A 16,358-nucleotide genomic window follows, 5' to 3' on the forward strand; every position below is an offset into this window, starting at 1 on the left:
GGAGATACGCAAGGGAGCCAGCCAAAGTTGCATGCATTACAGAGAGAGGATAGTTTGTGGTGGTTTGGGCATGTAATGGGAGGAAAGGATGATGAACCAATCAAGAAAATATGGAATGAGCCAATGAGAGAGGAAGACAGATTACGGTGGAGGGATGTAATATAAAGAGATTTAAAGAACAAGGGATTGAGAGAAGATACGGAAGACAGGAGAATGGAGAAGGCTGATCCAACCCCTAAATGTGGGATTAAGGCTGAAGAAAGAAGGTTCCTACACGAAGCACCCCACTGCTAAACTCCCCGACCTCATGCTCTCCACTGAGCGAGGCACGTTCATCTGCAATTTTGTCCACACAACAACTAAGGAGCTCTTAAAATTAAAATATACCAATCGTGCTCACATGTAAAAAAAATTCCAATGTGATGCGAAGTGATCACAGGCTCGATCCCGCTCCTGAAAAGCGAATGTTATGTAGACAGCAACCTCTCAACAAGACAGCGCCTTTTTGGGTCTCTAGCGTCTTTTGGGGTCTCTCGCGTCTTTTTAGGTATAAAGGGTCTTCAGGGTCTTAGATGGTCTTCCACGATACAAGGGATCTCAGCAGTCTAAAGGGTCGAAAGGTACATTCCAATAGTACATAAATAATATAAGTTTAGTCACACGGACGGAGGGATGCCGAGACCGAACTCTTTATATACATGGATTACCACCATTATAATCCCAATAAATAATGTGAAAGAACCAACAAAGTACACGAGTTCTAACTTTATTGACTGAAGAAGGTATTGGTTAGCAAAAAATTATTTTAGTTAATAAACTTTCTTGTTGAAACAAAAGGAAAATTACAGCTGAGTGAGGCAGGTTTGGAAGGTTGTTGGGGGATTGGAAGAGGTGGAGAAGGGGGATAAAACACATAAGCTGGCTGAACATTATTTTGTGTCTGGTATTTACACAAAGTTTGGTCAAAACACCAATTGAGAGAATGATAAAATGTTATTTATCAGCATCACAATTCCAACATCTGTTTTAAAATAAGCAGAATAATGACATATGACCATTATTTGAGAGATGTGAAATCCTAAGAAGACACATTACACTTTAAATCCAAGGAAGAACTCTATATTGCATATTATACATCTCCATATTCATTTTGATGGTGGCATAAAACCGCCATAATGCTTATGCAACTGAGCAACAACCATGCCAGCAGCATACAACCATACCATGGGATGGTGGATTAAGCAGTGAGCATGGTCGGACAGATTTAAATGGTAATGAGAATGTAGGACGAACAAGCCGGAAAAGTCACACCAAGCTTGGTATCGTTTGTGCAAAAAAGCATAGCAGCATGTTGAGTGAGAACTCGTTTTCAATACCTGTACGCACAGCCTTCTTCACATTTGAAGTGAGTGTGCACGGCAAATAGGTCTTCTCAAATCAACTGACTTGCTTAATACAGCCACTTGATTTCTAGACAATCCTGTTAATATTTCTAGCACAATTACCTTTTCTCCCTGTCTATCATTAACCATCATATTTGTCAGCAGTTTCAAGGTTTATAAATTTTTTATTTTTTTTTGACAAAGCTCAGGAATGTTGAAGTACACTCCCAACAGCAGAAAAAAAACAAATAAATTTAAATATTTTTGCAAACGTCATTTTCAGTACAAATCACTGTTCAATTTTTATTTATATTATTTTGTGTCATTATCGAATTAAAAGTGCAGCTTCAAAGTTTGTACATCTAAATATGAATTTCAATAGCAGACAGCACAAGTTTTCAAAAAAAGAAGTTAAAATTCTACCAAACTGGTGGGACAGAATTTGTAATCAAATGATTTAAGTCAGATTTGAAGCTGGGATAACCACTTCTGTGCAAACTTCACATGTGGGATGACAAACTAATCGGCTTCTGCCATGAAAAGCAAGATGATGTGGAAGTGAGAAGGAATACGTTCAGAACTTTATTGCCAATAGGTGGGTGGAAGGGGCAGCCATGATGCTACTCGGTGAGCAAACAATCCTCAACAATATAGGGTATTATGGCAAGGACTTATGCACAGCTGACTCTTTTAAAGTGCTTCAAAAAAATAAAAATTCCTAACTGCATCCTTAACATTGACAAAAAAAAACAAAATAATGAAAGAATTTGTTTTTGAGAGAGTGAGTGAGAATCCCACCAGTTTCTCGACTGAACTGGAAAAAAAAATCCTGTCTGCTTTAATAAAGTTCTCTCACTTCAACTTTGTTAGAACTCTCTTAAAGGCCTCTGCATTGTCTCCCCCACGTGAGCGAAGTATATACCCATTCTCAGAGCCCTGCCGCCGATCAACAATTTTCCGATTGATCATGTGCTGAAGTCTTAAAGCAAAGAGCCTATCGCTTTCCTCAATTCTTGCCATTTTATTGCACGTATTTTCTGGCAATTCAACACGAGTGGTCTTTGGACGTGAGGAAGATGCAGCTACGGAGGGGAAAGGCACCACGCACTTGGAATTTTGGGGCTTGTGCTCTTGTTGTTTGACATCATTGGGTCCCAAGACCCGCTTCCTCCGATTACCCACCCATGTAAAAGCACCACCATCAAAACCAGCCCTTTGATTCTGCACTTGCATTTCATCATCTTGACACTCATCTTCCACTTTGTCATTGTCATCAGTTTTGACCTTGGTCCCTTCAGTTGAATAAATAACATCACCTCCTCCTTGGTGGAGTTGCTTCACTTTTCCTTTTGCCTTTTGCTTCCTTCCAGGTTGAATATCAGGTCGGATTTGGGTGTTACTGGAAGTTGTAGGCTCATTGCTTTCAAAGCTACTGTCCAAGGAAGGCAAAGCAGATAGAGAAGGTGCGACTGCAACAGCAGAAACAATCACACGGCAGCTCTCTCTCTCTGCCTGAAGTTGTTGCCAGCGTTCAGGAACTGCCATACCAGAGGGTGGAAACCAAGTTACGTCAGAATCCGTGAGGGCTTTCCTTGCCCGGCTGAGATGTATTGGAGGCTCACCTTGGCATCCATTCTCCCTGTCCTCTTCTATGGTTTTTGAGTTGTGAGCATGCCAGTGAGATGCTGGCTTTTGAAGTGAAGGATGCCAAGGGGTCGCACGCACTAGGTGCGGTGAAACCATACGGCCATCAGGAAGGCGCTTGGGTGGTGTTCGGGGGCAACTTACAATTGGCTTGAAGTGGTTGAGCTCCAGAGAAATACTATCACTACTGCAGGTACTGTCACTCCGATTAGGCACACTGCCAGCACCCGACAATTTATCTTGCGATGTGTCGGTGGAATCACTCAACATGGAAACAGGTGCAGAGATGGAACGATGGGTGGCAGAAGCATTCTGGTTGTTCTGCGAAATCCAGACAATTCGAGAAGCACATATTTAAGCAAAAATAAAATTACATTAAAAAAACTGACAAAAAAAAACATCTGACACAAAAATCAGTCAACACCATGTGTGAAGTTAAATTTTTGGCTGACAGTTGTAGGTTTAGTCCTACTGTGGGCATGAGTTTGGCAAATATCAAATCCTTAAATTGCACACCAAATTATATATTTTTTAAAAGACAAGACATGTTTTCCCCACCTGCAAATTCTTGCCATTTATATCTTCCAGAGTAAATCTTTGGATTTTGCTATAGCAAGCTCTGGGTGATTTTGACCTGCAGGGAGAGCACACCATTTTCAGCGACACAGCCGTGCCCCCAGCAAATGATGCTATAAAACAGCTATGTGCTGCATACAAAAGAAGAAGAATAAGTACAGGCACACCATTACAATTTACAAACAAGAAAAAGAGCAATCAGAGATTGCAGACCCTCGTCAGGACTCGTTTTGTGTAGTGTTTGTGTACTGGTACGTAATTTTTTTTTTTTTTGTATACCTTGTCAAGTCTCGTGTGAGAGCTAACACACAACGCACAGCAAGGGGGGCATGACACAAGAGGGGAGGGAGTGGGAAGGACAAAACAGTGGGGAACAGAGACATTAGGAGATCTGCGGAAGGGAGAGGGATGGGACGGGGAACATGGGGAATCGAAGATGGACATAACATAATTATTAATATATATAACTATAACTGTCACTGTCACTTTATTACTGCTGGCAGTGATGACTGGGTACCAAGACATCCCACTTTGATGAAACCTCGTTTTGATTGGACATGTGACACTGACCCATTACATTTATTATTATTCAATTCAAAATCAAATGGAAAACCAAATAGGTATGGTACAGTCAGTCCTGCATTGGAGTCATCAGAAGGAACCCAAACAAGCAAAAAGCAAAGATGAAGTCATCAGGAGGAACCTGGATAAGATTCAGCTGATACTCCTCAACCCTGAAACCCATCCAGGTGCAGCAGAATGAGCCTTATTCAAAAAAATAAAAATAAAAATAAAAAAGAACCCTGATCAAAATAATTAAATAATTCTGGCTCCCAGACCACGTGTCCGATCAGGTTGAAATTTAAAACATATTGTTATGGATCTGGAAACCATATGCATTCAAACATAGATGTCCCAAGAGTCAGTTATTCCATTAAGTACATATGAGATAGGTCCCTTCCTTTTGTCTAGTGGGAGAATCAAAGGTGTGCATTGCGATGTCCTTTTAGGTAGGTTATTACATCTAACGACCATCCAACAAACCATCCAACAGACCATCCAACAAACCATCCAACGAACCCTCCAACGATCATCCAACAAACAAACCGACAACACCACTGAACAAGCGCTTCACTCGCCTAACTGGCGACTCGCTGTCTGAGGCAGAATCTCTGGCAGTTCCTTCTCGGCTTCCACAAACTTTGTAACTTCTTTTTGACGAGTATGGGCACGCGTGGAGTGGGGGCGGGGTTTTCCCAGCATGGCCGAAACCCTGCCCAGAAAGGGTGGACCCATGGGAGCCCCGTCCAATCAGGGCAGACAGTGACGTCTGTTCAACCGAGCCCCCGCCCCGTTCAGAGAGGTCCATAAAAGTTACGACGCCATCCTCAGTGCAGAGTTCTGAGGGGGTTCGGTCGCTGGTTCTGAGTAAGTCTCTTGGAGGAGGAACGAGAGTTCTTTTGGAGGAGCAAGTTGGTTGGTGTGCGCTCTACATTTTGCTGGCGTTCGTGGAGTTTTCCTGGGTCCCGTCCGCGACCCTGATCTCTGCTCTGGGACTCCGCCTGCTCCGCTCGGTTTCCTCCATGGGCACGAGCCCCACGCGTGTGACTGTGGGCTGAGCCGCATGACCAATAGCAGGTGCCACACCGCGGAGCACTCCCTCCCTTCAACATGCAGGTACCCACGTGAACTGCGACCCCCCCCCCCCCCCCCGCTCGTCTCTCACTCTCTGGCTGCGGGGATCTTTCAATAAATCGTCTGAGTGTGTGGGCCTGTCTTGTAAGTAGAAACTGTATAAGTGTTTTTGAACATTGTAAATTCACACCAGCATATCTGCGATAAGTCTTGCACTGTCTTTTTTTTATTTGTGAATAAAACAATTGTAGAAATGTTCACAGTTCATTTCAGTCTTTCTGGCATTGGTCCAGCATGGTTCGGATCTGAGTTTTAGCCGGGTGTTTATACCTGATAATCCACTCATCCAAGCTGGCAAGGCTTTGGCAGTTCCGCTCGACTGCACCCGAACCGGAGTTGGTAGTCGGAACTCTACCGCAGTTGGTAGAGTGACCCGGTTCGAGCAAGACGTGCCGAGGGCGTGGTTCCCCGGTAGTGGAAATCGCATAGTTAATTAGGTAAATTGGTTCTCGACAAAAAGACCCTACGCTACGCGGTGGAGGTATTGGCGTTCCACAGTCGGTTCAGCGACCCGCCGGCTCGTGGAATTATCCAGAGTGACAGCCTACAATTCCGGTAGTCTGGTGGGAGACGACGTAACTTCCCCCACCTCGCGGTCGTTCTCGCCACCAGACCTCCGGCCCACAATAATATATTCCCCATCACTACTAGATCATAATTATAACGTTACACTTCAATTGATGAAGCAATTTGAGAGAAATAACTTTTTAAAGATTTTTGCTCAATCCAATGTAGCTGGCAAACTATGTGGCCGATCAGGTTGAAATTTAAAAGCCACATTCCCACTTCTGCTCAATAATAATTGTGGAGTTTCACATTGATTAATGGAGCGGTTCCAGTGTAAACATCATTTCATATTTTTCCTTCAATGCAATATGGCTGCTAAACCATGTGACCTACGTCAAAAAGAGTCGGAAGCTTTTTGTTCGTCATGGAAAGGCAGTCATACCTGTAAAGTTTCACCTCGATATGTTCAGTTGATTCGGAGATGACTTTTCAATTTTCAATCCAATATGGCTGACGGACCACCTGACCTACAGTAGGACATCATAAACATATCATGCCTCTAATGGGGGAGGCGATCATGCTTGTTAAGCTTCGTAAAAATCGGATAAGGTGGTTTTTCTATCCAAGATGGCTGCCAAACCATGTGACTTGTGACACCATAATTTTTACCATGTATGAAGCCATGGCATTAGTTGATAGTTGCAAAGTTTCACTTTTATTGGATTAGTACTTCCAGAGAAAACTTTAATAATTTTCTTCAATCCAATATGGCTACCAAACCATGTGACCTATCAATTATTCATTAACAAATGTGTATCACATATCCTTGGAGAATGTGCGTGGTGAAGTTTCCCCTTGATCTGACCAGCCATTCTGAAGAAGACGTTGGAAGGTTGTAGGGTAAATTAAATATGGCTGCCACACCATGTGACCTATCAATTAGAAATTAACAAACTTGTAAAATAATGTCTTGGGGAATGTGTGTATTCACCTCAATCTGTCCAGCCGTTCTGGAGAAGAAGGTAAAAAAAAAAAAAAATTCAAAACAATATGGCTGCTGAACCATGTGACTTTTGACGTCAAAATTTTTTTTTCCCCTTCGGTAAGTTGTTGTATAGATGATGCTCAAGAAATTTCAAATTTTTCGGATGCAGCATTCTACGTGTTGAATTTTCACTGGGATACCACTTCACTGATGAAGTCATAAAAAAATCACGCTTCTTCGCCATGGGATTATTGCCATGTGCCAAGTTTCAATTTTTTCAATTGTACGGTTTTGGAGATACAGAGGGGTCCAAAGTTTTTGGTTTTTCTAAAATGGTGCCCATACCACATGACCTATGGCATCATAATTATCAATTAAATATTCAACAAAAAATATATACATACTATGGTGAAAATTGTGTCGATTGGACTTACAGTTGCCGAGAAAAAAACCCCAAAATTGCTGGCGGAAGAAAAAGAATAAACAGAAGAAAAACAATAGGTAACCCAGCCTTGTTGGTTTGGTACCCTAAAACACCAAAAAGTAATTATGTTATGAAAAAACATAAATAATTATGGCTGCCAGACCATGTGTAGAATCAAGTTGAAAATTAAAAAATGTTTTCCATATCACAACTAGATCATAATTGTGAAGTTTCACATCGATTGATTAAGCGGTTCCAGAGAAAACATTATTTAATATTTTTATTCAATCCAATATGGCTGCCAAACCATGTGATATCAATTATTCCTGAACAAACTTGTACACCCATGGCTTGGGGAACATTTGTGTGAAGTTTCCCCTCAATCTGTCCAGCCATTCTGGAGATTTTTTTTATAGGTATGAGGGTAAATCCAATATGGCTGCCAAACCATGTGACCCGTGGCATCCATTTGTTCCTCATGGATAGGCGGTCATACGTGTACAGTTTTGCCTCAATCTGTTCAGCCATTTCAGAGAAGAAGATTAAAACACGCGCGCGCACGCACGCACGCACGCACGCACACACACACACACACACACACACACACACACACACACACACACACACACACACACACACACACACACACACACAATAGTGACCGAAGCTTTTCGTGCTGCACTCTTCAGGGTAAAAAATAATCGCATCAAGTGAAGGAGGAGGTGAAGGCACGTGCTTTATACGCAGGATGCGGTTGGACGCAGTTGCAAACGTCAATCATCGACGAACTCTGCTCCAGCCAATGGGAACTCGAGGTGAAGATGATGGGCTGACCAATGGGCGTTCGGATTAAACGTGATGTCATTACGGTTGAACCAATCAGTGTCTACCTTATTGAGACCTGATAAATTGAGATAAAGCATGCGTCTTCACTTCCTCCTTCACTTGCTGCGATTTTTTTTTTACCCTGAAGAGTGCAGCACGAAAAGCTTCGGTCACTATTATGTCGTGTTTGTTTGTACCCATATTAAAGTTCTGAAGTACCAAAAACATATATATATATATATACATATACATATACATATATATATATATATATATATATATATATATATATATATATATATATATATATATATATATAGATATATAAAGCTCTGGAAAAAAAATAAGAGACCACTCCAAAAAAAAATTAAATCAGCATCTCTACATGTATGGCAGCCATTTCCTTCCAGTGTCTGTTGAATTCCAACACAGGCACATCTCATTCTACTTAATGAGGTACTAATTGGGTGATCACCTGAACCAAATCTTATTTAACAAGGAAAAGTATAAAAAACACTGCTGTGGTCATCACTCTCCTCTTGCAATAGGACCAGCTGGATGGCAAAAACAGTGATAGTCGTACCTCAAAAGTAATTGGAATCAAAAAAAAATAACTATTGACCATGCCAAAAGAGTTAAAAAGAAAAGTTTTGAGTGAGGAAAAGAAGGGTTCAATTCTGCCTTTACTGGCAGAGGGATACAGTGAGCATCACGTTGCTTCCATCCTTAAAATGTCAAAGACAGCGGTTCATAAGAACAAGGTCAAGCAGCAGACTTTGGGGACAACAAAGCTACAGAGTGGCAGAGGGCGAAAACAACTTTCCACTGACCAGGATGACCGCCAACTCATTCGAATGTCACTCAACACACGTAGGATGACATCAAGTGACCTAAAAAAAGAATGGCAAACAGCAGCTGGGGTGAAGTGCACGGCGAGGACGGTTCGAAACAGGCTCCTTGGGACAGGGCTGAAATTGTGCAAAGCTAGAAAAAGCCCTTCATCAATGAGAAGCAAAGAAGAGCCAGGCTGAGGTTTGCAAAAGACCACAAAAATTGGACCGTAGAGGACTGGAGTAAGGTCATTTTCTCTGATGAGTCCAATTTTCAGCTTTGCCCAAAACCTGGTCGTCTAATGGTTAGACGGAGACCTGGAGAGGCGTACAAGCCACAGTGTCTCGCACCCACTGTGAAATTTGGTGGAGGATCGGTGATGATCTGGGGGTGCTTCAACAAGGCTTGAATCGGGCAGATTTGTCTTTGTGAAGGACTCATGAATCAAGCCACGTACAAGGTTGTCCTGGAAGAACACTTGCTTCCTTCTGCTCTGACAATGTTCCCCAACTCTGAGGATTGGTTTTTCCAGCAGGACAATGTTCCATGCCACACAGCCAAGTCAATCAAGGTGTGGATAGAGGACCATTAGATCAAGACCCTGTCATGGCCAGCCCAATCTCGAGACCTGAACCCCATTGAAAACCTCTGGAAAGTGATCAAGAGGAAGATGGATGGTCACAAGCCATCAAACAAAGTCGAGCTGCTTGAATTTTTTGCGCCACGAGTGGCATAAAGTCATCCAACAGCAATGTGAAAGACTGGTGGAGAGCATGCCAAGACGCATGAAATCTGTGATTGAAAATCAGGGTTATTCCACAAAATATTGATTTCTGAACTCTTCCAAGTTAAAACATTAGTATTGTGCTGTTTAAAAATGAATATGAACTTGTTTTGTTTGTATTATTTGAGGTCTGAAAACACTGCATCTTTGGTGTTATTTTGACCAGTTGTCATTTTCTGCAAATAAATGCTCTAAATGTCAATTTTTATTCGGAATTTGGGAGAAATGTCAGTCGTTTTTTGAATAAAACAAAAATGTTCATTTTACTCAAACACGTACTGATAAATAGTAAAACCAGAAAAACTGATAATTTTGCAGTGGTCTCTTAATTTTTTTCCAGAGCTGTGTACACACACACACACACACACACACACACACACACACACACACACACACACACACACACACACACACACACTCGTCGACTTAAGACCGCAATTGGTTCCGACCAATCGGTCGTAAATCGAACAACGTATATTTTACATACAAAAAAAAAAAATTTTTTTTGGGGCTACTTTACGTGGGTCGAACAGTCGTAAGTCGACGACTACCTGTATATGTAATATATATGTATATATCTTCTTCTTCTTCTTCTTCTTCTTCTTCTTCTTTCGGCTGCTCCCGTTAGGGGTCGCCACAGCGGATCATCCGTATGATCCGCATAGTGATTTGGCACATGTTTTACGCCGGATGCCCTTCCTGACGCAACCCTGGTCGCCTCTTACGACACAGGGATAAGGTACACCTATTTTAACCGGGGTATACACCGGCCCAGTATACTGGTACTCATTTCGCCGACCTCGGAAGGATGACAGGCTGAGTCAACCCCCTGGTGTATTAATTCAGTGGCCCAAGGGGCTTGAACTCAGGACCTCTTGGATCCCAAGCCGCTGCCCTAACCACTGCGCCAACACCAGGAGATATATATATATATATATATATATATATATATATATATATATATATATATATATATATATATATATATATATATATATATATATATATATATATATATATATATATATATATATATATATATATATATATATATATATATATATATATATAGTAACGGTTGTGGAAATTCACATAACACCATAAAAGGGCCCTCAGGTGAGATATCTCTGTAAGTACTTGTGTAGTTAGCCCAAACCCGTTGTATAGAGGGAATTTATGTGATCCATCCGGGCTGCAACGCTTTGAGTTAGCCATTTCTCTGTTCTATCTCTTATTTCGAACAAACAAAAACCACCAGCGATGCTCGTGGGCTTTTCCCGCCATTTTTCCCTACACTTGGAGTGAGGGAAGGGGGAGAAGGGCAGCTCGCTGCTGATTGGTGGATGAACAGCGTGAGGCAGTCGGGGTGAGGGAACGCACCTTTTCGAGAACCTTCTCGAACCAGGGTGGAGCCGAAAACGGGGCGGAGCGAAGGGCGGAGCCCCGCGCTATACAAGGCGGACCGCACGCGGGGCTCGCTCGCTCTCTCTTGGTGGTCGAGGTCAAGTCCTTTTTTTGTCTGGGTCGTCGACGTCATCCTCTCTGTCGGGGTCGTGCTGGATCTCTCTTTCTTTGTCGTCGAGGTAGAGTTCTCTCTCCCTCCCTCTCATCTTGGCGTTGAGCGACCTATCGGTGAAGGCGTGGGCCGGTGGCGAATCCAGGCAACGCCTCGAAGACGCGGACGGGAGGCGCCGCAGGCGGTCTGTGGTGGACCTGCGCGTGCAGACGAGGAGAGTGCCAAAGAGGGTTCACCGGCCGCAGAAGGGATGTGTTCTTTTCTTTGGGCTTTTGTATGTGTGTTTGTGGCGCCAGTCCATGAAGTAAACCTGTTTAAGTGCCTGTACATTTAATGCTGTAGTCGGTCGCAACGTCTTTCATTTCTTGCTGTACATATTGCATGACTGCCCTTGCTTGTTTGTGTTATATGTGTAATAAATGTGCTGGTGAAATGTTTCCCGTTCATTGCGTCCTTCCCCTCTTTTGAAAGTGCCATCTTGAATCGTGGAATGATTGGTAGTGGGTTTTAAACACCCGATAAATAATCTGAACCGTCGAGGTCGGCGATAACACCGCTCGGTTATCCCTGTAGCATGGAACGAACCGCTTAAGCGGTTCGTGTCCTAAGCCGACCTGCGGCGTGGTGCAACCCCTCGGTAGGTTACCCGCGTGGGTATTTCGGTATATCGACATTCGGCGATTCACTCTATTTCGCGCAGGTAGAATGCAGACTGGGTTGTGGTGAGGTTAACCCCCCACCCGTGACTGGCTCCTGGCGGTAGTTCCAGGAGGGTCACGACTGAATTGTCCGTCCGGTGGGCGACGCGGCTGCCATTAGAGGTACGCGGCCGATTGCACGCCAGGCGGGCCAGAATTCGTAACATTGGTGTCCGGGAGTGAGATTTGAATCCACCCCGTCTCCAACTAAATTCACGGAAACGGATCAGGGGTGAGTCAAGCGACCCTCCGTGTTCCCCAAATTTGAGCGATAAAAAAAAAATTATTCCACGAAATAAGATGGCTTTTCAAGGCGAACGGGTGCCAGGTGGATTAGATATGTGTTATAATGTGGAATCCATGGCCCAGGACGGTTCCTTTTGTAATTTTAATCCACGGGGGAGCTCAACCCCATATATTGAGCATGGACTTTGCCGGCAAACGGAGTCGCACAATGGTGGCGCGATCGCACCTCGGCGTGGCACGGAGCAGGCGGCTATTTTTAGCGCAACGAACGGCACGACATGAGGCGAGTGCTTTCAGCCACAGCTTCAGACCTCGTGGTCGCGGCAGGTGCCATGGCAGGCGTGGCAGGATTCCGGAGCATTAATTGACGGGCTTCGGAGACAAGTGTCGAAGTCCTTGCAGCGGTGGAGGAATGGTGACAACTGTATAGGGGAATTGCATTCGTTTTCCTTTAAATTGGACGAGGCACGGCGGCACATAGACAGGGTTCATGAGGATTACGTGCGAACGGAGTCACAACGATGGGCCGATGTACAGGAAAAAAGGAGGGAGGAAGATCAAAGGCAAAAAAAGCTGGAAAAGGAAAAAGGTGAACACGACTTGGAATTAAAAAAAACTGAAGGAAGAGGTAAGGTCAGGCAAAAAGATAATAGAAATCTGAGAAGAGACGATAAAAAGAGGAGAGAAAAATCTGGAACAAGAGAAGAACGAACTGAACGAAAGAATAGAGGAAGAGCAAATTAGTAATTCCCGGGATAGAAAGAACTTGGAAGAAGAATGGAGGGCAAAGTTGGAGGAGGAAAAACGGGAACACGATTTGGAAGTGAGACAACTGAAGGAGGAGATAGAAGAAGGCAATCGGAAAAGAGAAAGACTAGAAAAGACGATAAAAGAAGAAAAGGAATGGCAGGAAGAAAATGGACGAAATGAGGAGGGAAGCATGGGAAAGTTGTGCGGAAAGGAGGGAAGAAGCATGCAAATTGGAAGAGGAACTATTGGAAAAAACTTCTGAGATACTGAAACATGAAACCAAAGAGAGAGGATTACAAAACGAACTAAGGATGTTAAAAGAGGAGAGGAAGAGAGTGGAAAATGAAACGTTGAGGAAACACGCTGTACAGATCAAACAGTTGGAAGCCAAAGCAAGGTTGGAGTGTGCGGAGATGAGAAAGGAATTCGAAAAGAAAGCTTCAGAGTTACAGAAACACCAAAACAAAGAGACGGAACTACAAAACGAGCTGAGGATGTCGAGGGAAGAAAGAACGATAGCAGAGAATGAAACGTTAAGGAACCACACTGAGCAGATCGAACAGCTGGAAGCCAAGGCCAGATTAAAGAATGAGGAGCAAGAAAGAGTACTGAAAGAACAAGGAATGAGACAGGAGAAGAAAATCAGCCAACTGAAGGAAACCACGAGATTGCAGAATGAGGAACAGGAAGGATAGTGGAATAGAAAACAAAAAGAGTATGAATTTGAAACTGAACGACAAAAGGAAAAAAAAATAGGTTGGAGTACGAGGAGAAAGTGAAGGAGCAAGGAATGAAGCAGGAAGGAGAAATCAGTCAATTGAAGGAGACAACGAGTTAGTAGAGGGGATGCAGTGAGCAGAATGGCAGAATTCAACGGTGTGTTGAAGAGTTGTGAGGTGGAGACATGTTGAGTGAGTGAGACCCCCTGTGCGAGTGGGAGGCCGTGTGCGAGTGGAACCACGTGTGCGAGGGAAATGGCATGCATGAGTGAACGGCTGAGTGCAAGAGAGACCGTGTGTGTGAGGTCGCTGTACGTGAGGGAGATGACGGTGGGCATGAGGGAGCACACAGCCGCATCTCCGAGAGCGAGTGTAATGGTGAGGTGTGCAAGTCTCGTGACACGTGAGAGTTTGAGCGCGTGGATGGAATGGAGACGACGACGGCGACAGAGGGACAAAAGCCGAGTAGCGGCCGTAGTTGTAATGGGGACCGCGCCGGGTTTACCCAGCAGCGAGCGCGAGGTTCGTGCCGTGCTTCGCACAAGACCGCCACGGCTTCGCACGAGTGAAACCCGGTCCATAAACGCCAGCGGTGGATGTTGCCGATCCCGCGGAGGGACAGAAGGTAGGCTGGATACGGATTCGGAACGGACGGGTTCTCCACGCGAGTGTGTGTGAAGCTCCGACGGGCAGAGCACATGCGTTCGTGTGGGGAACCCCTCGAAACGCGAGGCTTGTTTTTTTGATGCGCAGGGTGACGTCATGGCTGCACGTGTGGTTGGAATCCGGCAGGAGGGTGAATCCCTGCCGGATGGTGCCGTCCAGGAGGGACGAGGTACAAGGTGCGCGAACAGCTGCCATGACGTCACGTAAAAGAGCGCAGGTTGCGAGTTGCCGCGCGAATAGAAAAAACAAACAAATAAAAAGCGTACCTTGGCCTTGGGCCAAAGGTTATCTTGCCAAAAGACCTTGATTTGAGTTTCATTTTTTATGAAAAATCAGTTTTTTCGTCATGACGTCTTCAAATGATGTCATGACGACAAAATTTTTATATATCTGAGAAACACTCGTCTAGGGCTTCAATTTGAGGTACGACTCGATATTGTTAGTCAAAGATTTAAAAATGACCTTCATGAAGGTCAACTTTGCCCTTAGGCGCTAACCATGAAGGTCAAGGCCAATCGCCACCAAAAACTAATCAGCTGAGCACCTATTGATATGCTATATATCCACCAAGTTTGGAGATGATCTGATAAAATTTACTCAAAAGCTAAGGGTTTCGTTGATTTTGATGTTTGACCTTCTGGTGACCTTGACCTTCGAAATTTTGGGCGTCGAAAGCTATTGCGCTCACGAGTATACACGTCAAGTTTGAGAGCCATTGCTTTAGAACTGTGACTTAGAGAGCAAGTTGAAAGTTGAAAATCAATTGTAAGAGACAAATATATAAATATATAAACAAAAAAACCAACAAACCGATCGAGTAACATATCTTGCTTTGGCTAGATAACAAGCGAGCCTCGCTTCGGGTGAACAGGATTCCCGAGGCAAGGGGTGGAAGACCCCCTTCGCCTGGGCACAGGAATACAACGAGTTAGGGGGAAGGGATAGTGTTAGTTAGACCGGCTTCATGGGGCAGGGGAAAGTCCTCATGGGGCCCATGGAATGGATTAGGTGGAGGGATTGTAGTCAGATTTAGGAGGGGAAATGATTTTTGAGGATTTGGAGACATGGACAGACTTTGAATGTGTAGAGGGGACGTAGCTTAGCTATGTAGTGTTAAATGGAACGTGCTGTATTGTAAGGGACGACGTGGGAGCACGAGATAGTTCGGGGATGTAGTCAGAAGGATGGCAGTGATCAGCGATGTGTGTGAAGAGAGTGGAAACTTTATGAGTGAATGAGGCCAGCGAGCCTGAGTGTATGGAGCGAATGTGGAATGCATGGTGCGATGAGTGATTGGGGGGAGGAGTGATTCCCGCCCAAGGGATCCCGGGGTCAGTGTAGAGTGAGTCAGGAGGTTAGTCAAATTGACAAAAATGGAAGTCGTTTTGCTGTTGGTGGGGAAGTAGGCTCGAAACCCGCTTGAAGGGGTGCAGGAGCCCTGTTGATGGGCTGGGAGCGTGGCTACGAACGGTGAGTATTGCTTAGTGGGTACCCCGGGCACCGGGCTAGTCGGTCGCGGTAGGCCAAGGGTCCATGGGGGGCCGGGATAGCGTAGTGGGCACGGGTGCGCCCGCATGATGCGGGGGCCCGGGGCGCCATTGGCTGCGTGGGCAGTGTCGTGGGCACGGGCACCCAAGGAAGGGGCCCGGGGCGCCAGCCTGCCACGTGAGCGTCGGTGGGGAGTCGCCATGGAGAGCACTCCCCAGTTTTAGGGAGCTGGTAGGCTCGGAGGCAGTGTAGTGCCCGGGGGTGCCATTGTTGGAGAATTGGCAGAGGGTAGTTCCTGCCAAGGGAGCCACGCGTCACAGCCACGAAACCGTGTGAGGGCATGGCCCGAAATTTGAGAGGACACCAACACAGGCGACGGGAATCTTGGTTGTTAGAACCGATAGGTTAAGCGAGAGGCGCTTGTTGAAAGCCCCAGGGTAGTTTAAAGGTTAATGGTTAGGGTAGATAGGAAGTGTACCCCTCCGCACCATCCATCCCTTCGCTCTCGTTGTGGGCCGCTGCACCCACTTTGGGTTAGTAGATCGCTGAAATCTGAGGAGGCCATTCTGCGGCTTCATTGGGCCTCAACACAGGACGCTAGCTCTCCCTCATTCCCCTCCAG

At 44.8% G+C, this 16,358-nt stretch overlaps 1 protein-coding gene across 2 annotated transcripts in view; it reads right to left on the bottom strand.

Moving 5' to 3' along the window:
• Positions 1-750: 750 nt before the first annotated feature.
• Positions 751-16,358, bottom strand: part of LOC147023640 (E3 ubiquitin-protein ligase RNF169-like) — a 55,412-nt gene continuing 39,804 nt past the window's right edge. For both annotated transcript variants that reach the window (XM_085889266.1, XM_085889265.1), the window contains 2 exons: positions 3,585-3,660; positions 751-3,347 (listed from right to left, as the gene is read on the bottom strand). In XM_085889266.1, coding sequence (XP_085745392.1) covers positions 2,235-3,347; positions 3,585-3,660 — 1,189 coding nt within the window. In that variant the 3' untranslated portion in view covers positions 751-2,234. The remainder of the gene's footprint in view (positions 3,348-3,584; positions 3,661-16,358) is intronic.

The sequence above is a fragment of the Eptatretus burgeri genome, chromosome 7, assembly GCF_056783735.1.
Source record: "Eptatretus burgeri isolate ZD-2024b chromosome 7, Ebu_testis_v1, whole genome shotgun sequence".
NCBI lineage: Eukaryota > Metazoa > Chordata > Myxini > Myxiniformes > Myxinidae > Eptatretus > Eptatretus burgeri.